The sequence below is a fragment of the Pipra filicauda genome, unplaced genomic scaffold, assembly GCF_003945595.2.
Source record: "Pipra filicauda isolate LSUMZ 115617 unplaced genomic scaffold, ASM394559v2 scaffold353_size752799_pilon, whole genome shotgun sequence".
Lineage (NCBI taxonomy): Eukaryota > Metazoa > Chordata > Aves > Passeriformes > Pipridae > Pipra > Pipra filicauda.
Window position 1 is genome coordinate 508376 of NW_024104480.1, and position 22040 is coordinate 530415.

Sequence of the window (22040 nt, forward strand, 5' to 3'; positions counted from 1 at the left end):
ATTTTTTTGACGTTTTTGTACAGATGTGAACAAGAAGACATTGAGTTAAAGCACAACTCTACCTTAAAGCAGTTAATGAGAGAGTTCAATACTCAGCTGGCTCAAAAAGAGAGAGAATTGGAAGCAGCAGTAAAAGAGACAATCAGTAAGTGAAATACAAATATAACTGTAATCAGTAAAATAGTCAGAAAACTGAATCTTCAGTTGTTTTGGGGAAGCAATTTTACCTGGGACTGTGATAAACACATGTTTTATGAATGCCTGGAGAACCCAGGGGAAGAACTTCCCTTGCTTGGGAGATAACATATAAATATTAATTTTAGTACAATTAGGAAAGTCCATGTGTAGGTGTTCATCCTTACCCTGCAGGATGGATCTTTGATCTAGCACTCTGTTTACATCTGTCATGGCAAGAGTTACCCATTATAGCCTGTCTTTTTGTCATATGTTTAGAAGAAAAAAAAAAGGGAGTAAGACTTTTCAGGTGAAAGTACACTGGGGAGTTTTCATTGCAGTAGTACGTTGTCTGCAGTAGTGCACACTTTAACACTCCATTGTTGAATATATGGCAATGAAGGGTGCCTTTTAGAGAAATGTAGATCCATATGAGAATCAGAATAGCATTTTTTTAGCTGCCTCTTGCAGATTTCATTCACTGTAACCACTAACAGGTGCAGCTGGTTATGGTGTCTGATTGCAATACCATGTGGTTATAACTAGAGTACAGCATATTTCAGCTTCTCTGTCCATCTTTTGCAAGCATAGTGTAAATTGGAGATTAGAGAAGTGAACAAAAAGTATGTTTTGACTTCACTGTTACTAGAAGTACCTCTACAGATGAAGAATTTCTGAAGATTTACAGATATTTCAATCACTTATCTAGATAGAGTAGGAGATAGAATTAGTTGATAAATATTGGTTGTCATCTTAACTTTTAGGGAAAAGTTCCAGGTAGAAGAAACTGCTCCAGGTACCAAACTGCAGACGACAAACTTGATACATATTAGGATCAAGTGACATAATAGTTATTGGAAGTGTGAAAAAATGAATTTTCCCGGCAAATTTTCCTTATAGTTGCTTTCCACCCTTGTCTTTAAGCTTTTTTTAAATACTGTCATGACATAATTAAAAAAAAAAAAATGCTTTTTTTAATATTGCCCAACTTTTCTTTTATAGGTAAAGCCCAGGAGGTAGAAAATGAATTGATAGAAAATCATCACATAGAGACAACTCAGTTGCATAAAAAAATTGTTGAAAAAGATGATGATCTAAAAAGAACTGTGAAAAAATATGAAGAAATCCTTGAGGTATTTTTTTGAAAAGTGGTATGACTACATATATTTCAGAATAAGTCTTTTTTGATTGCACAGCTAGACAGAAAAACTGGAGTTCTTTCTAGTAAAGATCTTACTGCCTGAATTACACTTGATATGTCCAGTGACCTAGCTTGCAATTAAAATGGTTGTTTCTGTGTTTTGTGGGCATAGCAGAAATTAAGCCCTAACTTAATCGTTGAATAAAAGCTATACAATTAGGTCCTTATGTCCTTGAGCAATTTGTGTACCAGACTGGAATGAGGAAAGTGAGTGACTCTTTACTAGAGTTGTGGCAGTGATGTATTGTTTTTTTGTAAGGATTTAAATACAGCGCTTATGGGTCAGTCTCACTCTCTATCTCCTTTTTTTGATGCTGTTTGAAGATTGGCAACATAGCCCTTAAAGTAAAGTTCTGTTCTATGCTGGGTGCAGTCTGTTTGCATAGTTCTTACGTTAGTAAAGATTTCTTTTTTTACTTGTGTTGAACAGTTTGTTTGCATGCTATTTGCAGATAGACATAGTTTAGCCCTAGTAGCATTTCGGCCAGAAGTTAGCAGCCAATTTCCATCTAAGGTTACTTTACCAAAGATGGCTGCTGTTTTAGCCAAGTTAATTGACCCAGTCCCGCATGTATGGCACCATAAGGTTAAATGGTTTTCAGTGGTAGACTATACTTCATATTGGCATGCAGGCTTTAGCTTTGTTAATCTTAGTCCTGTTTGCACAAATGATATAATAAAAGAGAATGTCCCATTAATAGAGCCTACAGCAGTAAATGTAAGTGAACATCTGTTTGTTTATGCTGAGTTACCAGTCCAAAATTCTTTTAACTGGACATGACTGAGTATTCCATATTAAGAATTTCAACATGTAAGCAGGTTGGTGTGTTCCACTTTGATTTTTCAACTTCCAGCAGATTGAATGGAGTTAGAAGGGTTTTAAATTTAGAGTCCCTTTCTTTTCTTTCGTAGCTTAGAAAAATTGCATGATATAAAAGAATCAAGTTTTTTTGAAACATAGGTCTAAATTTTGCATTTCTGGAGGATTTAGATTTCTCTTACCTCAGTGTGCAGTGTGTTGCCATTCAGGTCCTCAATATATATCCCCAAATAGGTATGTGATTTGAAGTTGCGCAGGTGTAATTCCTCTGTTTTCTGATACTTGCAGTCCATACGTAGGTCAGAAACACTCATGCTGTAGTCATTCTGTAATCTTGAATGTTTAGGCTGATTTGACTTCTGTGTAATTGGAGGACATGAACACTGTCATTTTTTGCATCTCATTGATGATGGCAATGGCAGTTGCCTGGAACTGCAATAAACTGTAGTTTGATATTTTAAATTTCAGACTACATGTTTCTTTTATAGGTATATGTGTGTTTTGTTTCTGTTATTTTTTTCACCTTTTTTTCCTGAAGAAGTGTTGCAAGCATCTCAAAAATTCAGAAATACTTACGTTAAATTGAAGGTATGTCATGTTCATTGAGATCTCTGGTAGAAATAGGAGCATATGCGTCAGCAGATTTAGCCTAGAGTTACCAGTTATTACCCCACTTATACTTGACTTAGCTCATGACAGGTTTGAAAAATTTCACATCATGACATTTATGCAGAGAGGATTGTCTCTGTCACAAATGGTAAGAAGATGAAGCAAAAATAAAGCCAATTGCAAAAATTAATCTTGCTCATATAACTTTGTAGCTCTCTGTTGCATTTTAAACATGGTTGATGATGCTAAAAATTAGTCTAACTTGATTCGAGTATGTATCCTTAAAGACAAGCAGGAATCATTCAGTTTGTTAAACTTCACATGATTTACTTGTGAAGTGCTCCACTTTTGCTTTATGTTGTATTTTCTTATCTTTCATGAAAACTTTTATCACATAAGTTTTCATAGAAGTCTCCCTAATTAAAGGATTTGTAAATCAGCATAGCCTGTAATTTGGGGGCTGAGTATTTTTTTTCAGCTAGGGTATACAATTAGAGAAAAAATGAATGTTGTGTTCCAGCTAGCCCATTTTAAACCTATCTATGAGCTAAAAATAAATTACCTAACTTCAGGTATATGTCCTTTAATTTGTCGTAATGCCTTCCATATGAGTAGAGGATAGGCTTTGGGGTTAAGATTTGGGAAAGCATAACTTTATCGAAGTCTTAGTCTATAACTGTAATTAAATCCCAATGACATGCAGTTTATTTTCAGAATATGCCAGGTGCTGTATAGAACAATAAGTTATTGCTGTAAATACAGATCAAGAGCGTGTTGGAACCCCACTTCTTCTCTAATTATTTCAAATTACAAATTAAATTGTCCCTTTTACGCAAGTGTCATTCATAATTTTGGGTTGAATTTCTTTTCAACCTTTTAACTGCCTTTAATAACTAAGAATGATGTGCATACAGTTGTGATTTATTTAATTAAACAGTAGTGTAGAAGTAAGATTTTAGATTCTTGATGGACAAAAACATCAAAAAATCCCCAAAAGCCAAAACAACAACCACCACCATCACTGAATATGCCAGGTATTGAGGATTTTTAACTAAAGGAGTATAAAAACTATAAAAAACCCCAATCTTAGAAACGATAATTGTTGATACACCTCTGAGGGCATAGAAAAATCTTGTTAATGAAAAGAAGCTAACACTGTTTGGAGGTCATGATGTTTGAACAAGATTTTTCTTGAAGATGAATATTCTTAAAACTTTTAGGCTTTACAGCAATTTTTATGAATTGCTCAGATACTACGACTTCTCATTCACTAAGGGCAGATTTGCTTTTTTTCTTTTTGATGATGCTTTTTGGGCTGAGGGGCTGCAGGGGGAGGGTGTTTCATTCTTATATCAGGTGCAAAGAACATTAAAAATTGGCCTTGCAGGGAAATAATTATTTTTTTAGTAATGACATACTCTAAATCTAACCTGGATCAGTTTTCTAGTTCTACACTTGCTTTTCTAGTGAATATACTGTATCCTTATAATTCGTACTTCTGAGATTTTTTAACAGAACAAAATTTCCATCAGCTGTTCTTTGCTTGTTTTCAGTTGATTAATTGTACTAATTTTATTGGAAGTACTACTGAGTAGCAGAGCAGTCAGCTGACTGCCCTGTGTGATTAGCATGAGTGAAACTAGAGTTTTAGTTTCATTTGGCAGTAGAGACATACACTTGGAATTGGAGTGCTGTTTTATGATGTCCCTAACATGTGATCTCTCGGAAAGGCCAGAGGGGACACAATTTTAAAAAGTACTTGTTTTTGCAGAGTGTCATATGGGTAGATTAATTTGCTAGGATTTAGGTCATCATACTTTTGTCTCTTACAAGAAAAGTTCATTTCCTTCCTACCATTCTTGCTTCTTTCCCCCACACTGCATTAGGGCCTTTCAGACCCTTGTGAATAGGGAAATCATTGGTCATTGTTTCTGAAAATGTGCTTAAAACTGCTTTAGTACCATCTCTGTGAGAGTGATTGAGGAAAGGATTTAAGTCCTTGTCATTTCCACAGTATAGGAATTAACTACCTATCATCATCTGACCCCTTCGTGAAGGTTATGACCTTCACACACTGGATTATACTCAAATACTGTTTTAGTGCCCAAGAGAAATAGGACTTTTTTGTAATTTTTTAAAAAGCTAACTGTAATCTTAACTATGTAATCTTTATTGTTGAGCACCCCTGTTTGTTTCTCGTTCTATTCTGTAGTCCTCTTGTGTATATAGCTTTTATACCAGATTTCAAGCATATTCTTTCTGTGTATAGCATAACTTCTGTTGATTGATTTATATCCACTGTACTTAAGGTTTTCATTGATAAGTTGGGTAATTGTATAAGTAAGTTTTTTTCCCCTATATTTTGAAGTCGCGTGAAGAAGAGATGACAGCAAAAGTTCATGAGTTACAGGCACAGCTAGAAGACTTGCAAAAGGAATGCAGACAAAGGATTGCGAAAGAGGAACGTTGGAACAATGAAAAAGTGAGCTGGCACTATCATTTGTTTTTATAATTTTAGGTGTGAAATTCTTGGTCTTCATGAAATTCTGTCGTTTATTCCTACTTGAATTTTATTTAGATATCTGGCCTTCACTTTCACATACAAATTGAACTTCTTTAGAAGCTGAAGCATTTGATACTTGCCTTTTTTACTGGTCCAGTTTTGCTGTTATTAAGGTGGGGTTTTTTGCCCTCTACATTTCTTTTAGCTGATTTTACTGAAAGCCTTTTAGAAGGAAAGGAAATGGCATTAAGTCATTTTTAGTGTGATATTTTTAAAAATCACATTTCATAGGAGTCTGAAATATTGCCTTGAATATGTCAATTATAGACAGAATGGCCTTCATTGAAAAAAGGCTGATTTCATGCTTTTGTCTTTCTGAGACCACATTTTAATTTGAGGAATTCTTTGATTAAAATATTAGTAGTTATTATTACACTGAGGAGAGGAAAAGTATATGAGTTGTTGAGTCATTGATGAGAATTCATATTGACCTTACTTTTAAATTTTTCATTTTGACAACAGGCAGTTCTGGGGAGAGTAAGTTTATATATTTGACATTAGAAACTTAAAGTACAAATTACCTCACTGTCCTAATGTTTGTCCCTTCTGCCTTGGACTTGCTTAAAACACCCTTTATATTACTTTTCTTAACTATTCCATGATATGTGTTGTTTTCTTAACAGGAAAAGCCGAAACATTTGTTTAAGACTGCCTTTTATTCTTAATTAACGCTTGTCCACCTACTGATAATTTTACATAATCCTATTATCTAGAGAAAGATTCCTTAAGGGACTCCTAAATCCTAAAACATGATTATGAAAAGTCTGAAGAGTATCTTTAGAACTACTTTGTTAACTGTTTCACTAGTTATGGAAGCCTGCTATAAATACAGGCGGGCACTTAGTATCGTATTACACATGCATCTTCAGGATTACATATTCACTGGTAAGACATGAAAGTTGTATCAAATCTATATACCAGGAATGATATTTTATGTGTTCATATATTCGGCTCAGAAGCAATGCATCCCAACAAGGAGGAAATTGGGCAAAAATGCCATGAAACCTCCATAGATGGATAAGGAGCTGCTGAGCAAACTCAGAGTGAAAAAATAAGCTTTCAGGAAGTGGAAACAAGGGCAGGTGGCCTGGGAGGAATACAGGGAAATTGTACAGGAAGCTAGGGACAAGTTTAGGGAAGCCGAGGCCCAATTAGAATTGTGTCTGGCCAAGGATATTACGGATAACAGGAAGGGCTTCTATAGATATGTTGCAAGTGAAAGAAAGGCTAAGGATAATGTGGGCCCTCTCTGGAAGGAGACGGGTGCTACGGTCCGTGGGGGAGGGGAGAAGGATCGCAGCACTGCATAAAGGAGTCTGATGAGGTTTGAGGTTCCAATGCAATGCTACTGTAATGGGGGTGCACAAGGGTTTTATGAGCTCTGGTATGGAATGCACCAGAAAATGGGGTGGAGCATGAGACAGACAACCAGGGAAATGAATAGGGATAGGGACTCAGGCAAAGAGGGAGGAACTGGGGAGGAACCGGGGAAGGAAAAGACGAATGGTAGCTCTCTCCTCTCTGCGGCTTTCTCAGCCAATCAGAGGGGGAAGCAGGGAGCAGGCACGACGAGGCATGTCTGGACATGCCCAGGCAGTTACAACTGTAGGGAAAATCATACAATGTACATATTTGTAAACACATAAGAACTGCAAAGTCCGTATAATAAAGTCCTTTCAATCACTGTATATCTTTTTCCATTCCTGAAACCGTTCCCATTCTGATCCTTGCTCCTCCACAGACGGGAGACCTGACTACCCTGAGTATGGAGAAGGCTGAGGTTGTCAGTGACTTCTGTACCTCAGTCTTCATGGCAAGTGCTCCTGCCGCACTATCCAAGTCATGAAAGGCAGATGCAGGGACAAGGAGAATGAAGACCCACTGTAGGAGTGGATCGCGTTCAAGGCCATCTAAGGAACCTGAATGGGTTCCACGGGACCTGATGAGATTAATCCACAGGTCCTGAGGGAGCTGGCAGATGAACTTGCTAAGCCATTAGTAATTTTTGGAAAATCAGGGCAGTCAGGTAGAGTCCCTGATGACTGGAAAAAGGAGAAAGCAGAAGACCTGGGGAACTACGGACCAGTCCATCTCACCTCTGTCTCAGGCAAGATCATGGAACAGATTCTCCTTGGAACTGTGCTAAGGCACATAGAAAACAAAGAGGTGATTGGTAACAGCCAACATCGTTTTATAAAAAGGAAATCATGCCTGACAAATCTGGTGAGCTATGACAGGGCTACAGCGTTGGTGGATAGGGGCAAAACAACTGACATCATCTACCTGGACTTATGCGAAGTGTTTGACATTGTCCTGCACAACATCCTTATCTCCAAATTGGAGAGACATAGATTTGATGGATGGACCACTCAGTGGATAAAGAACTGGTTGGATGGCTGCATGCAAATAGTTGTGGTCAATGGCTCATTGTCCATGTGGAAACCAGTGACGAGTGGTGTCCCACAGGGGTCACTGTTGGGGCCAGTACTGCTCAACATCCTTGTCAGTGACATCGACAGTGGGATCGGGTGCTCCCTCAGTAAATTTGCTGACAACACCAAGATGTGTGGTGCAGTTGACACACTGGAGGGAAGGGATGCCATCCAGAGGGACCTTGATAGGCTTGAGAGGTGGGCTGATCAAAACCTCATGAAGCTCAGCAGAGCAAAGTGCAAGGTCCTACACCTGAGTTGTGGCAACCCCAAGCACATCTACAGGTTGGGCAGAGAATTGAGAGCAGCCCTGCAGAGAAGGACTTGGGGTGACGAGTGATGAAAAAATGAACATGAACCAGCGGTGTGCCCTCACAGCCCAGAAAGCCAATGGAATCCTGGACTGCATCAAAAGGAACATGGCCTGCAGGTCAAAGGAGATGATTCTTACCCCTCTACTCTGCTCATGGGAGACTCCAGCCTGAGTACTGTGTTCTAGTCCCGAACCTAGGAAGGATATGGATTTGTTTGAGCAAGTCCAGAGGAGGGCCACAAAGTTGACAAGAGGACTGAAGCTTCTCCCCTGTGAAGACAGGCTGAGAAAGTCAGGGCTGTTCAGCTTGAAGAGAAGGTTGCATGAAGACTTCATAGCAACCTTCCAGTATCTGACGGGGGCCCACAGGGAAGCCAGAGAGGGACTCTTTGTCAGGAACTGTAGTGACAGGACAAGGAGTAATGGTACAAACTGAAAGAGGGCAAATTTAGATTAGATATTAGGAAGAAATTTTTTACTGTGAGGGTGGTGAGACAATGGACCAGATTGCACAGGGAGATTGTGGTTGCCCCATCCCTGGAGGTGTTCAAAGCCAGGTTGGATAAGGCCTTGAGCAACCTGGTCTAGTGGGAGGTGTCCCTGCCCATGGCGAGGGGGTCGAGACTACAGGATCTTTAAGGTCCATTCCAATCCATTAACATTCTGTGATTCTTTGATTCCTCAATTCTTCCCAGAAATGCATCAGACAGATTTTGCAAAGGTAGCGTAGAGCTGTAAAATACTTGAATATTGCAAATATTGATTACATTAAACAAAATAAACAGTTAATTTTGCCTGTGTTTGGAATCTTGTCCACAGTTCTCCACTCCTTGGAGTTTCCATGGCAGACTTTGGAGAAACTCAAAGGAGTTGTTCCATCTGTGGCAGGTATAAGCCAGTTCAGAGAACTTCATTGCTGGTGAACAGCTTAGTTTTAAAGTATAGATGATGTCTCATTGGGGGGGGAGGAAGATCAGCTTGTGTGGTAGTGTATGTACATAGGTACAGTTAAAGCACCCAGGTTCAAAGTGCTTGCAGAATAAGAATGTGATTTTTTTTTTTTTTTTTGAAGAGTGTAAGGCAGTTCGTTATCTGATTTCTCTCGAATATAGGCATCAAACTTTCTTGAGTAGTTTTGAGAATTCCAACTAAATTTAGCAAATTGTTTACAAGCTTTCTTTTGCGTAGCTGATTTAATTGAATGTAAATGTCTTATTTGATACTATTCACAATGGTGATTTCATTTCAAAACAACATAACTATTCTAATAGATTATGCTATTGAATGTGCACATAGGTCCTGGTACATCTTCTGGTCCAGTCAAAGCTCAGATATTTAGAGTGATATAATTGGGCTTTCAGTTCCTGTTTTATCAGTATTTCAGGATAGGGTTCCTACTCTTTGACATAGTCTGTTCTGGGATCAAGAGGTAGTTTTCTTTTGTTCTCCTTAGAAATTAAGAGCTGTTGTTTTTAATTCTTACCTGTCTTAATTTGTCCATTGCCTGTCCTTGGTATGTCTGCAGGAAACTAGTTTTACTGTTACCTGGTGCAATAGCAGATATTTGCAACAAATAGCATAGCAGCATTATATGCAAATATATATGCAGCATTACAGACCTAAATAAGAAAATTGGACAGAGTCTGTCGACCTTGGCAACATACCAGAGCAGATCCACATACAAATCCACGTCTGGATTTTATGGTGCATTCAAATGAATTCTGTCATCTTACATTTGCCATGATATTTTTTGTCTTATCTTATTTCTTTTTTATTTTGTTGCTCTGTAACATTTTTCTCTTTTATGTTGAGGTTTTTTTCCCTTCAGCACTAGTAGTAAAAATGCTCAGAAGTCTTGTTGACTGGAAGCAGCTGCAGCTGATGCATTTGTTGTTTAAAGTTGGAGACTCCCAAATCACAGAAGTTTGTCTTAAAAAACTTCCTGTGCTGCTTGTTGTCAGCCTAGGCCAAACATCACACATAACATATTCACTTTGACATGAAGATAGATATTTAAACAATATTTGTCTGACTGTGATAAACAATTGACAAATACTAACAACCTTAAGTGTTATCATTTGGATGTAAAAATATCAGAAACTGTCTCTCTATATGAGAAAATAAATGTCTGATGAGATGACTGAGCTCTTCAGAAGAAAGAATTGCACTTACAGGTTTGAGGATTGATTTTCCCCTACTTTCTGTTTGTGTAGTGTAGGAAAACCCACAGGTTTTATCACCCTACAGAGATAGGGAATAGCTCTCCTTTTCAACACAATTCCAAAGAGGCTTGGGAAGAAAAAAAAAATGTACTACTTCTCTGTTAAGGTTTAGGTTACCTTAGAAAAAAAAATCAGACATAAATGATTTGATGTTGAAATGCATTTACGACCTTGATTTATACCCATGACTACTAAAGCATTACTTTCCTTATAGTTGGAACATTGAAAGATAGAAATATCAGCTTAGAATTTTTTCTGTACTTCATAAACATCTTTGCAAGATGTAGAGCTCATGAAGCTCTTAACTGAAGCTATTTTCAGGTAAACGTTCCCTTTTCCAAATGTGACTTGAAGAATTAAGGTAAAAGATACAACATTACAAATAGTATTAATAGTAGTTAGGGTATCCTGGAATATACTTCATACTCATTCAGTTATTATTCATCTCCAATATGTATTTTGTAAAGATTTGAAACACTGGGTTCTTGAAGTTATATTTGTGATAATTGTCTTACAGAGTCAAATGAGGTAATTTAAATATAAGCTTTATGTACTGACAATACAAATAAGTTGAATGCTAGGAGACTAGTTATTTTTATAAGTACACGAGTATTTGGTAATTTCAGTTTTTATCATCCTTAGTTAACACTCTGTATCAGAACTAGATGATTGATATTTTTTTCTTCAATGCTTGATATACTCAGTATTTTTCATGCATTTTAATCTGAATTTTTGTTGTTTGTCTAGGTCACACTAACAGAACTAAAGGTAAGTCTTATATGTTACTTATTTTGCACTCTAATATTTCTGTTTCAAAGCAGTTTGAAAGCTGAAATGATGTTTATAACTTTTTGTGTGTTAAAAGGAGAAAGAAATTTTTGGCAGATGTACTTTGGATGTATTTTCAGCAGTTCCTTGATGATTTCCATATGTGACTGTTCTTTCAGGCACAGCTTGCACAGAAAACAATGTTAGTCAATGATTCAAAACTGAAAGAGCAGGAATTGAAAGAGCAGGTAAGGGTGATGTTGAATGAATAAAAAGTGTTCTTGTTTGATACACTGTGTCTTCAGTATTAAAAGGTTTGTTCTTTTCAAGTGATGATGTGGCACATCTCCACACAAGGTACTATGAAAATAATAGGCAAATAAAATAGTTTTCACTCATACTTGCTCTCAGATATGTGTACTTTCCAAAGTACTCCTGTATCCACTGAGAATGAAAATACCACATGGTTGTGATACTGGTTAGCAAAGCAGTTGCGCCGTGATAAAGGTAACAGTGCACACCATGAAATTCTGGACTTTTTTTTTTCATAACTAAAACTTTTTGATGACAATTTTTGTCATGTGCTTTTTTATGTATGCTTTTATATATATATATATATATATATATAAAAAATAAAAATGTAGATATTTTTATGTGTATATACACCTGTACACACATTTCCTTAAGCAGTTTTTTGATAGTTTTAATAATACAGTTTTTAATGTTTTCCTTCCTTAAAAAGCAAATGTATTTTGTTTCATAGGAGATGATGTTTAGCAAAAACTGTTTCAATGATGCTTATTTTAGCTGCTTATGAACACCATTTATGATTCTGACTGTTCTCTATTTAGATTCATGTACTGGAAGACCGGCTGAAAAATTATGAGAAGAATATGTACGTCACACCAGTTGGAACGCCGTACAGAGGTAAGTACACAGTTTTCATCAGAAATAAATTTTTCATTTGTTTGAAAGATATACTTTGGTCTAGACAATGTAATTAAAATGTCAGTCTCCTTAAGACACTCATTTTGTGACATCCTTGTTTTGTCTTGTCTGTTAGTGTGTGATTTCAGATGAGCAAATCACAGAGCATTTTGTTTGTTGTTTGGGTTTTTTGCCATACAGTTAAAACAGCTCTATATATCAGAGTTCTTAAACTCTCTGCCATGCAGGTCCCAGGCCCATCCAGGTGACAGGGACAGAGATGGGCACATGTACAGCATGGCTCAGGCAGGAACCGAAGGCCCCATGCTGAGCTGGGATGCATCCCCTGGGCCCTTGGCAGGAGCCAGTGGGGGTGGGGGTCCCAGGGGAGACCGGTCCCAGCCACTGAGGCCTGTGAGCACCCCCAGGACCCTGACAGAGGTAGACTTGAACTGCTCATGTGCTCTCCTTTGGACATTGGTTATTGGCCATTTTGGAGACAGAGTGTGGGCGAATGGACCTTCTCTCTGGTGGTGTACTGTTCCTCTCAGGCTCTGTTGTTTTAACATGAGATAGAAGAATCCACAGGGAGATGAAGAGGTATTCCTTACCTCCAAAAGATTTTCAACTGTTTAGTTGAGGAACACGTCCTGCATGAGACTGAGGGCTCAAGAATTGAACCTCACTAGTATCAGAAATGTGGAGTTTTGCCATCCTGTGGAAACCCATCTCAGCTGGATGAACTCAGGAGACTTTCAGAACCCACATATCACACTTATTCTTTGCAAATTTGTGCAGATGGTCAAATTATCTCAGGATGATGCACAGCTCTCATTTTCACCCCTCCCCCCCACAAAGCTCCATGTCTCCTTCCCACAAGGTGACAGAGCCAAGGATGGGACGTGGTTATGGGTATTGAATACCTTCTGCTAGGGCTGGGAAGAAATATCATCAAAGATTTCCTCAACATGTACTGATTGGGAAAGAAGCAGGTAGGAAGAAGCATAGCATAACATAGTTCAGCTGGAAGGGACCAACATCAATTACCTAGTCCAACTGCCTGACCACTTCAGGGCTGACCAGAAATTAAAGCATGGTTTTAAAGAGCACTGTCCAAATGTCTCTTCAGTGCTGACAAATATGGGGCATCAACCACCTCTTAGTAAAGCCTGTTCCAGGGTTTGACCACCCTCTGGGTAAAGAAATGTTTCCTCATGTCAAGTGCAAACTTCCCCTGATCGGTGCAGGTTTCAGCCATTTCCGTGTGTCCTGGTACAGGGTACTTCAGGAAGCTGTAGAGAGCAGTAAGGTCACCCCTCAGCTTCCTCCTCTCCAAACCAGACAAACGCAGAATCCTCAGCCACTTCTCACAGGACATGCCTTCCAGCACCTTATCGAGTAGCAGGGGTGCCCTCCTCTGGATTCATTCATGTACCTTATCATTCTTTTTAAATGGTGGGGCCCAGAATTGCCTGCAGTATTGAAGGTGAGACTGCACCAGTACTAAATACAGCAGGATAACCACACCTATCTTGACTGGCTGGTGATGCTGTGTTTGATGCACCTTAGGATGTGGTTTGTCCCCTTAGCTGCCAGGGCATGCACTGCTGACTCCTGCTGAGCTTCCTGTCAACCAGCAGCCCCAAATACCTTTTAGCAGGGCTGCTGTTACTCCATTCCAGGTGCAGAATCCAGCATTTGTTCTTGTTCTATTTCATGCCATTGGTGAAACTTAGATTCATATGAGTGACTCTCAGTATAAATATGCTCTTATTTTTGTTTACACAGATGGAAACCTTCACCATACTGACGTTTCCATTTTTGGGGAGCCTACGGAGTTTGAATACTTGAGGAAAGTGCTCTTTGAATATATGATGGGTCGTGAGACAAAGGTATGGAAATTTGCATATGGTGACAGGTGATTCAGGTTAGAGTACAGTTTAACACCCTTGCTGTATAGATGTGAAATACCATGTGTTTGTGATTTGTTACATGGTGTTCATTAGTAACACAGGATTCAATAGACTTTCACATTTGTTTTCCAAAGAGGGATGATCCATAACTTAAAACTTTGTCAGCATGCCAAGATGAGTGGCAGGGGAAAGAGGCTTTCACATCTCTCACCAATGTACCTATGAAAACAAAAACCTTTATGGGTAGATACAGTTTTATTAGCAAAAGTCCTGTTGTCAGTCAGTCTTAATGTACCAGCACCATATTAGCAAAAGTGGTCTTCTGATGTCATCTTGACACAAACATAGCAGGTAATGGATTAAGTAATAGTTTGTTAATAGCTCTGAAGATGATGAAATATCTCTTCAGTTTTTGCTTAAAGATGTTTTATAGGGCTCCCACATCTGTGTATCTTAGATAATAGTAATTTACTCTTAAAAGTAGTGAAAAGCTGTACAGTAGGCTTCTTGTTGTATGTTGCAAGCTTGTGAAATCCTAAGTTGGAATTTTACTAGCTTCTTACAGTACCGGTGCTTAGAGATTGACCAGGTTCAAAAGAGGTATGTTATAACACAGATATTTTCCTTAGATGATAAATTCTATGTGGATGAATTTTTGTATTTGTTTTTTTCCTCCTCTCTGGAGTTCTTCCACTGTTGCCCTGCTTTCAACTTAGACTACTATAAAACAAAGAGTTTTTATGTAGGTTTCTATGTTAATTAGCTTTGTTCTCGTTGTGCTCTGTACAGAATAAAACTTGGACTGTGCAGAACATCTTGTCCTTATGGGATTCCTCATTCTCTCTCTTTTTATCCCATTTTTCATTGTGATATTAATTCCTTTTTTATTAAAAATAAAAATCCCTGATCCAAAAACCCCAGAATCACTAGTTACCTTCAAGCCTGTGGCTTGTTGGATAGCTCTCCTACTTAAACAATGAAATAGTTAAAGGAAAATACCTACAGTAGTAGATTTTATGATTTTGAATTGTGAGGGACTTAGACAAGTGAAAATGCTAAAAAAATATGTCAGCAATGTTTCAACTTAAAACAAGTCTTGAAGCAGCTTTGGACAACTATTGCATATAGCTGATGCACATAGCAAATTTTCATTCAAGAAAACCTAATCTGAAACCTCTTTTTTGCTCATCGAGGTTGTCTGTCACTGATCTTCAAAACATTTCTGTACGTGCCTCAAAACTTTGGATTATAAATTGTTACAGGTTTTTTTTTCTTTTTAACAGTGTTATACTAGAATTTGCAGTTGATTTCTTCAATAACAGCAACAAACTACCATCAATGCTAAAGAAAATTGTCTTTAGGTCTCTCTTCTGTGTTTCAGGCTCCAGTTTTGCTTCAAAAAGTAGTTTCAAGCTAATTTCATCTACTGGTTTTCTTTCAATCATTAGATGTGTTGCTAGAAGACACTGAGCTTAGTATCTGCTCTCGTCAGGATTGTATCCCATAATCTTAAATTTAGGGAACTGTGTCTTGAGAACTGGTTTCATCTTGCTACACTGACTGGAAAACCATGAGCAACGATGGTGCAATTGATAAAATTTTTTAACAGTCTTAAGCACATGCTTTTTCTCCCCCAACACAGTCCTGGAGTTAAAAGATCTGTATTGTGATTTATCTCCTGAGTACAGATATACCTTTCTCTCAACTTTTATTTCCCTGGACCAGAAGAGGCATTTTTTTGTCTAATTTTCTCTTGTGAGATCATTTGGTGGCCTTCCGCTGTGCAGGATCTCCTTTTATAGTACAAATATATATGCCATGTCTCAAAGGTGATTCAGTAGTGGAGTTGGTGATGTCTATGGACATGTTTCCTCTTTATTGAAAGAAGTTCAAAGGAATCTGTGCAAATTATCTAGGATGGATTGCCATTTATGCAGCCTTGTAAATGATCCTGGAATACTATCAAGACATAAATGAATGCACCAATTAGGTTATAGTGCTGGAGACATAAGAGAGATGTGGAGGGTTGATACAAATTTTAAGAATCAGGAATTACAGTCATAATGTGTAATCTGTAATCTGTCACATTCTTTGTGAACTGCTTGACCAAGATGTGTACATGTCTTTGCGGGGGGACTTTACTGTCTTACCCTCCAGTCCAACTTTCTTTGCCTCTTTTTTGGCAGGATACATGAAAGGAGATTGCCAGCTTTTTCTAAGCATGCACTTTGTTCAGTATGCTGTCTTATTAATGGACTCTATTGTTTGAGCATAGGTACCATAGAACTCACATCATATTACAGTAGCTGAAGGTTGTGATAATGTGAAATGGTGACCCTTTGTTGTTTTCATATAATTCACAGAATATGTTGTGCATATATGTGAAACAAATAATTATGCCTTACTGATTTTACTGTTTTCCATTGACATTAGTACAAATAGCATACAGTATTCTTAAATGAAATTCATTTTAAAATATTACAAAGCATTTTCGTGCATGTGGAATTACTTATAGATAATATACATCTTTTTAGACAATGGCCAAGGTTATAACAACAGTGCTGAAGTTCCCAGCAGATCAGACTCAGAAGATACTAGAACGAGAAGATGCTCGACCACTGGTAAGTTATATAAGTAAGCCAAGTTTGTGCACAAGGGTTAGGTTTCAAGAATAATGAATTAGAAACTTATTTTTAAGTCTCCTTTCACCTGTGTCCACATTCAAGTGAGCTCCTTTTCTTTGTTCTTCCTTCTTCTTCAGTGGAATATCAAATTTGAGCTCTAGATTTGAATTTGTAGCAAGAGTGAGAAAAAAAGCAAGCACATGAAAATTCATGTTTCTTAAATTCAGAAGTTTCTGTGGAAGGCATACCAGTTTTCATGAAAAATGTATCAAGAAACATTTTTTCACTCCTGGAATAAAATTTTGACAAAAACAAGAGTCAGCAAAAACATTTTGCTTATAGAATATAAAACTAATTACCTCTATCACCTGGGATATGAGTTTGAAGTGAAATATGTACAATTTTATTTTAAGCGTGTATCCTAACAAGATTGGGGCTTTGTTTGGAGTTGGGGCGTTTTTGTAAGTCTGCTTTATTTTTGTACTGAAAAAACATGAAAATATGTCAGTTCACTCCAGGTCAGGACAGGTCAAAAACAAAGAGTCTTCAGCACTTTGGTGTTGGCTTTTTCCCAGTTTCAATACATTTATTATGTGACATTTGCTTGGTATTTACCAGCTGATCTATTTACCAGAAAGGGAAACTGGGTTTGAGAAGCAGACCCAAAAGAGGTTAAGGTTATATGAGCATAACCATTTCTTTGGTATTACTGTTACTGTTTTATGCATTGGAGCTACTTTTTATAAATAAAAACTGCAGTAATAGTCTCCTGTACATTGTATCTGGAGTCAATACTGTGATCCCTCCCTTTGTGGGTCAGTTTAGTGAAATATTTAGGAATTAAAGTGAGAGGAAGAATACCATTCTGTTTCTCTCACTGGCCTTGCATATATATTTATTTAGCACTTGCAAAACCAGAATAAAATAAAAATTTAAACATTTTTACATTTCGTTTGAAGTAGTTACATTAAAATCCTATTGATCCATTAAAACAAATTTTAAAAAAATCTGTATTTTTCATCTGCTTGCAGTATCACATCTGAGTAAAGTGTTAAATACTTCAACATTTTCCTGTACAGTTAGTATGTTTGAGAATGTCTTGCAATCTTAAATATTTAAAATACTTTTAGAAGTATATAAATATTGATAATACTGCAGCTCCAGTAAGTACCATGTATCCCAAACATTATTTTATCTCTCTGACATTCAAATAAAAAGCTGGGGCTTTTTTATTACATTTTGTTTTGGCAAGCTAGAGTAATGTTTAGGAAACATTTTGAGATCAGAGAGATGGACCTTATTTTGCAGTCACTTCAACTTTTTGATACTTGATACTGTTCTTCATACAACAGACATTCACGACTTCTGATATGAAACAAAACTTCAATTTGAATTTATCCAACAAGTTTTCATCCTTAGTATTAAATTTTGGCTAAAATATGTGGTGAGGGTTATTTTGCAGGCTGTGAGTGCTTTGATTGGTAAGGATATCGTCATTAAAAGAGCTTCATGTCCTGATGAAAAACTGCTTGGATTTCATGTAGCAGTCCCTTCTTGGCTCAGATCTAGCCTATGAATTTTCTCCTTTCCAAATCTGCAGAGATTGAATTAGACATCTAGTGGATACTCAAATACTAGGGCATATTATGAACGAAGTATTTTTTTTTTTTCTTCACTTTCGAAGTTAACTAAGTTTGTTTGCACAAATTCTTTTGGGTGATGAGTCTTTCATAATTTTGTTTAGAACTAAAAAGTTAGAGAGATCTTTTTATGAATTATTCTGTAAAGAAGTATTCTTGATTTGTTAGGGGTTTATTTATTGGCATTTACTTACGTGGTAGTAATGTTTCTCCACACTTAATATTGGAGTAATGATGGTATTTGAAAATATCCAGTGTTAAGATCTCATGAGCAATAAAGTTCTGAACTACAACATAAATGTGCATTTTAACGTAAAGCTTATTTGTATTTTAGTTTACTGCCAGAACTTATGTACTTTTAATGTGTAAACTGTTAACTAATTGTGCTACTAGAGTAACTGTGTGGTACTAAGTATCTTTTATTAATTATATACCCTCTTAGTGGGCTTATATTTAATAGGTTTCTGAAAACTTGTAACAATACAAGGCCAATAAACATATGCTAGATTAATGTATCATTTTCACTAATCTAGCTTTTACTACATGGTACTGTGTTCTAACTGCAGCAATCTCATCAGTAAACTGTAGATGGCCACAGAGCTCTTATCTATTAACACTATATAGCACTGTTAACAAAGTAGTCCAATAAGTTCTTTTCTTCCTGGCTTTGTAGTTTACCTCACCTCGCAGTGGTATCTTTTGAATATCCCATCAGTCTGTGCTTAGTTAGCATGTGGGTGAGTGAAGTCTAATACATACTTGTTTTATTTGAAGATGGAACATGTATTATGAGATTAATCATTCCTCTGCTTTTTTCTTGCCTGTTTTCCTTTGTTAAAAATCAAATATTTGTTCTACATGTGTATGATAAATTTTGTTCTACTCTTAATCTCTCTTTTGCTCTACAAAGCCAAGTTTGAAAAAGGTAAATATTGATTCAAAACAGATGTTTTTCAGTTATAAGCATAACTTCAAACATTGATTGAGTACAGAAATATCTGAAAAAAATTCAGATTTTGAATTAATTAATATGTAATATTATATTTTATTTCACTTGGCTTTGTTTTGTCTTTATTCACTTTATGAGTTCCTTTTTTTGAATGGGCAAATAAGTCAGATTTGTGGGAGACATGCTGCACTGCTTGAAATGAATTACGTCTTTTAAATGTGAGATTGAATTATCCTAGAAAAGATTGATGAAATATTCTCTGTAGAGGGATTAGGATATGATTGCATGTAAACATATTACCTTTCTGAATCTCAGCTTTAGTTTGATATCAAGAGGAGTTAAAGCAGAGACGTTAGGGAGAACAATTAGGTGACCTTTATGCTCTCAGTTTATTGTGTCTTTCTTCAGGTTTTATTTCGTTACTTTCATTATGAACCTGCAATGCTAGTTGTAGCATTACGGGAACAGAACAGCTGACTTAGGCCTAAAGATGCAGGTTGCATCAGACTAGCCAAGCTAAACAAGCAACACACAAGCAATAATGGTTGAGAGAGGAATACAGTATGGAAGTACAGAGGAAAAAGCTTTCTGTGCTGACTGATAAGCTTATAATTTGAGTCACTAGTGGTGTTTGATATATAATAAACTCTGCAGATAAATTCTATAGGATATGGTCAGCTCAACTTTTTTTTTCCTCCTTTGCAACTGGAAAGTTTTACACAGTTGCCAGGAATTGATTGAGTGTGTGTGAAACAGTTGCTGTCTCTTGGCTGGAATGCAGTTGTTGGCCTGCAGCACCACCACAGCAAAACACATTAACTTAGGCTGTTTCCATGGCTAGTTACCACAATGCAGTTGACAGGTTATCTTCCTCTCTTGCAGTCATGCAAATACAGCCTTCAACACAAAATAATACTTCTTTCAAAGGAAAAAATTGTTCATCTTAGCTAACAGTCTTGATTTCTACTTTGTGATTTTTTAAACCTTTGAATACAATGGTGAATGCACTTTTTATTGCACTTAAAATGCAATAGAGTTTGGACTGTTTGGACTACTAGCCTTGATCACTTCTGACAAAATCAGCAACTGTTTTTTCTAGCCCTCTGTTGAAAAGAATTGAATTGTTGATAATGATGGAACAAAGCTATTTACAACACTATTTCAGAAGGTATGTTTGAAACTTACGTTCCTGTCATGCTGTCTATAATGCTGGTGTAAAAAATTCAGGTGTTCTCAGCTGCATTTGAAACACCACAGAAGGGCTTGTTGATGTTGACCTTAATGTCAGCAATTTTTTGTTACACTTTCATAACTTCAACTAGTATATATGTAAACTATTCAGACCTCATTATTGGATTGTAGTTGCTTACTTCATGTCAAGTATTTTTGTCCTTTATTCTTGCATGTATATACCTTAGAAATTAAGGTGATGCTGACTTAATTGTGAAGGCGGTCAATATTTTTCTGGTAGAAGAGACTTTTTGCTAGCCCAAATATTATACATTATCATTTCAATTTTGATGATAGGCCTTTATGCAGAGAGGACAACCTTGTGTTTCATTGGATTAATATGCAGAGACGTGGTAGACTATTTCCAGTGAGACTTCTGACTGGTTTGCTACAGCTTATTTAATTTTCATCAATTTCTCAACTGTGTTGCAGATACTGGTATAGAATTGCTTGCTCAAAATCAGTTAATAATTTGGCAGTTCTACTTACCTGAAATTCTTCTATCTCCTAATCATACAAGAAATAATGTCATTATTTTAATATTAAGATCTTCTAAGTTGTTCTCAGTAATCTAACATTTGTTCATTTCTTCTAATTTTTCATTCTTCTAGTCATGGCTACGACCATCTTGAATTTGTGATGAGAATGTCTCATGACACTGCTGCTTAGAAATGTGTTTATATCTCTTTTGTTGTCCCTTGAAAAGGGACAAGAAGAAAAGCTATTATTCAAGGTCACAAATGGACAGCAAGAACCAAAACTCAACACCACCTTTGGACCATGAATATAGTTAAAACTGCCTTGACAGAAATGCTAATCAGGGGTTATTTGATGATGAGTCTTTCTCTTCTATTGAATACTGTCTTCTATTTTGTGTTAAAGGTTATTTTTTTAAAGGAGAGAAAAGACTATCCTGGGAAGGAATTGCCCACTACTGTATCTTTATACAGGTTTTACTGGGTGTTTTTTAAGAGTTGAAATAAATGGTTTGTTTCTTCTATTTATTTTTTTTTTATTTTTGAATGAATTGTGCAATACATTTTGAATGAGTAGTGGTTGAGGAGATTTTTCTGATGAACTAGGAACTTCTGTTGACGATTCTCTCCTAATTTGATCTTGATTGTTTGCTAAAGGTCACTTCTATATGCTTTTGCCTACAATAAATCCAAGTTGCAGTACCTCATTTGTTTACTCCTAGCTTTTGTACTTATATTTTTGTGGAGAAAAGGTATGTTCCTGTAAATTCCTGTAAATAGTTCGTACATAACTGATCTGTGACTGTTGACAACACTAATCTAAATAGAGCTGAGATTAAATAAAGTTTATTTACTGTATAATTTTGGAACATCTTTGGTATGATTTTTGTTTTGAAAGGATCCACCAGTATTGTTCTTATTCCTGTCTGAGACATCCTTAGCTATTTCCAGGCTGATATCACTCTCATAAGAAGAACTACTCAAGTACATTAAACTGTAAAAAGTCAATGGAGACCTTCAGATTTTCAAGGGAGCACAACCTGTGAAACAGACACGTGGTGAGCTGAAAAGCTGATGTGAGAATGTAGCAAGTGGGGAAGCTTGTGCTGTAAAGTTTTAAATTATCATAGAATCACAGAATGATTTGGGTTGGAAAGGACCTTAAAGATCATATAGTTC

The 22040-nt window shown here is 36.7% G+C and overlaps 1 protein-coding gene across 7 annotated transcripts in view; it reads left to right on the plus strand.

Moving 5' to 3' along the window:
• The window catches only part of GOLGA4 (golgin A4), a 72535-nt gene extending 50805 nt beyond the window's left edge, over positions 1 to 21730 (plus strand). For 5 of the 7 annotated variants that reach the window (XM_039384429.1, XM_039384424.1, XM_039384428.1 and 2 more), the window contains 9 exons: positions 24 to 145; positions 1177 to 1307; positions 5173 to 5286; positions 11082 to 11102; positions 11282 to 11350; positions 11954 to 12029; positions 13818 to 13921; positions 16477 to 16563; positions 18880 to 21730. In XM_039384429.1, the coding sequence (XP_039240363.1) occupies positions 24 to 145; positions 1177 to 1307; positions 5173 to 5286; positions 11082 to 11102; positions 11282 to 11350; positions 11954 to 12029; positions 13818 to 13921; positions 16477 to 16563; positions 18880 to 18909 (754 nt within the window). In that variant the 3' untranslated portion in view covers positions 18910 to 21730. The remainder of the gene's footprint in view (positions 1 to 23; positions 146 to 1176; positions 1308 to 5172; positions 5287 to 11081; positions 11103 to 11281; positions 11351 to 11953; positions 12030 to 13817; positions 13922 to 16476; positions 16564 to 18879) is intronic. The other 2 variants (XM_039384425.1, XM_039384426.1) reach the window with 2 other exon arrangements.
• The last annotated feature ends 310 nt before the right edge of the window (positions 21731 to 22040 follow it).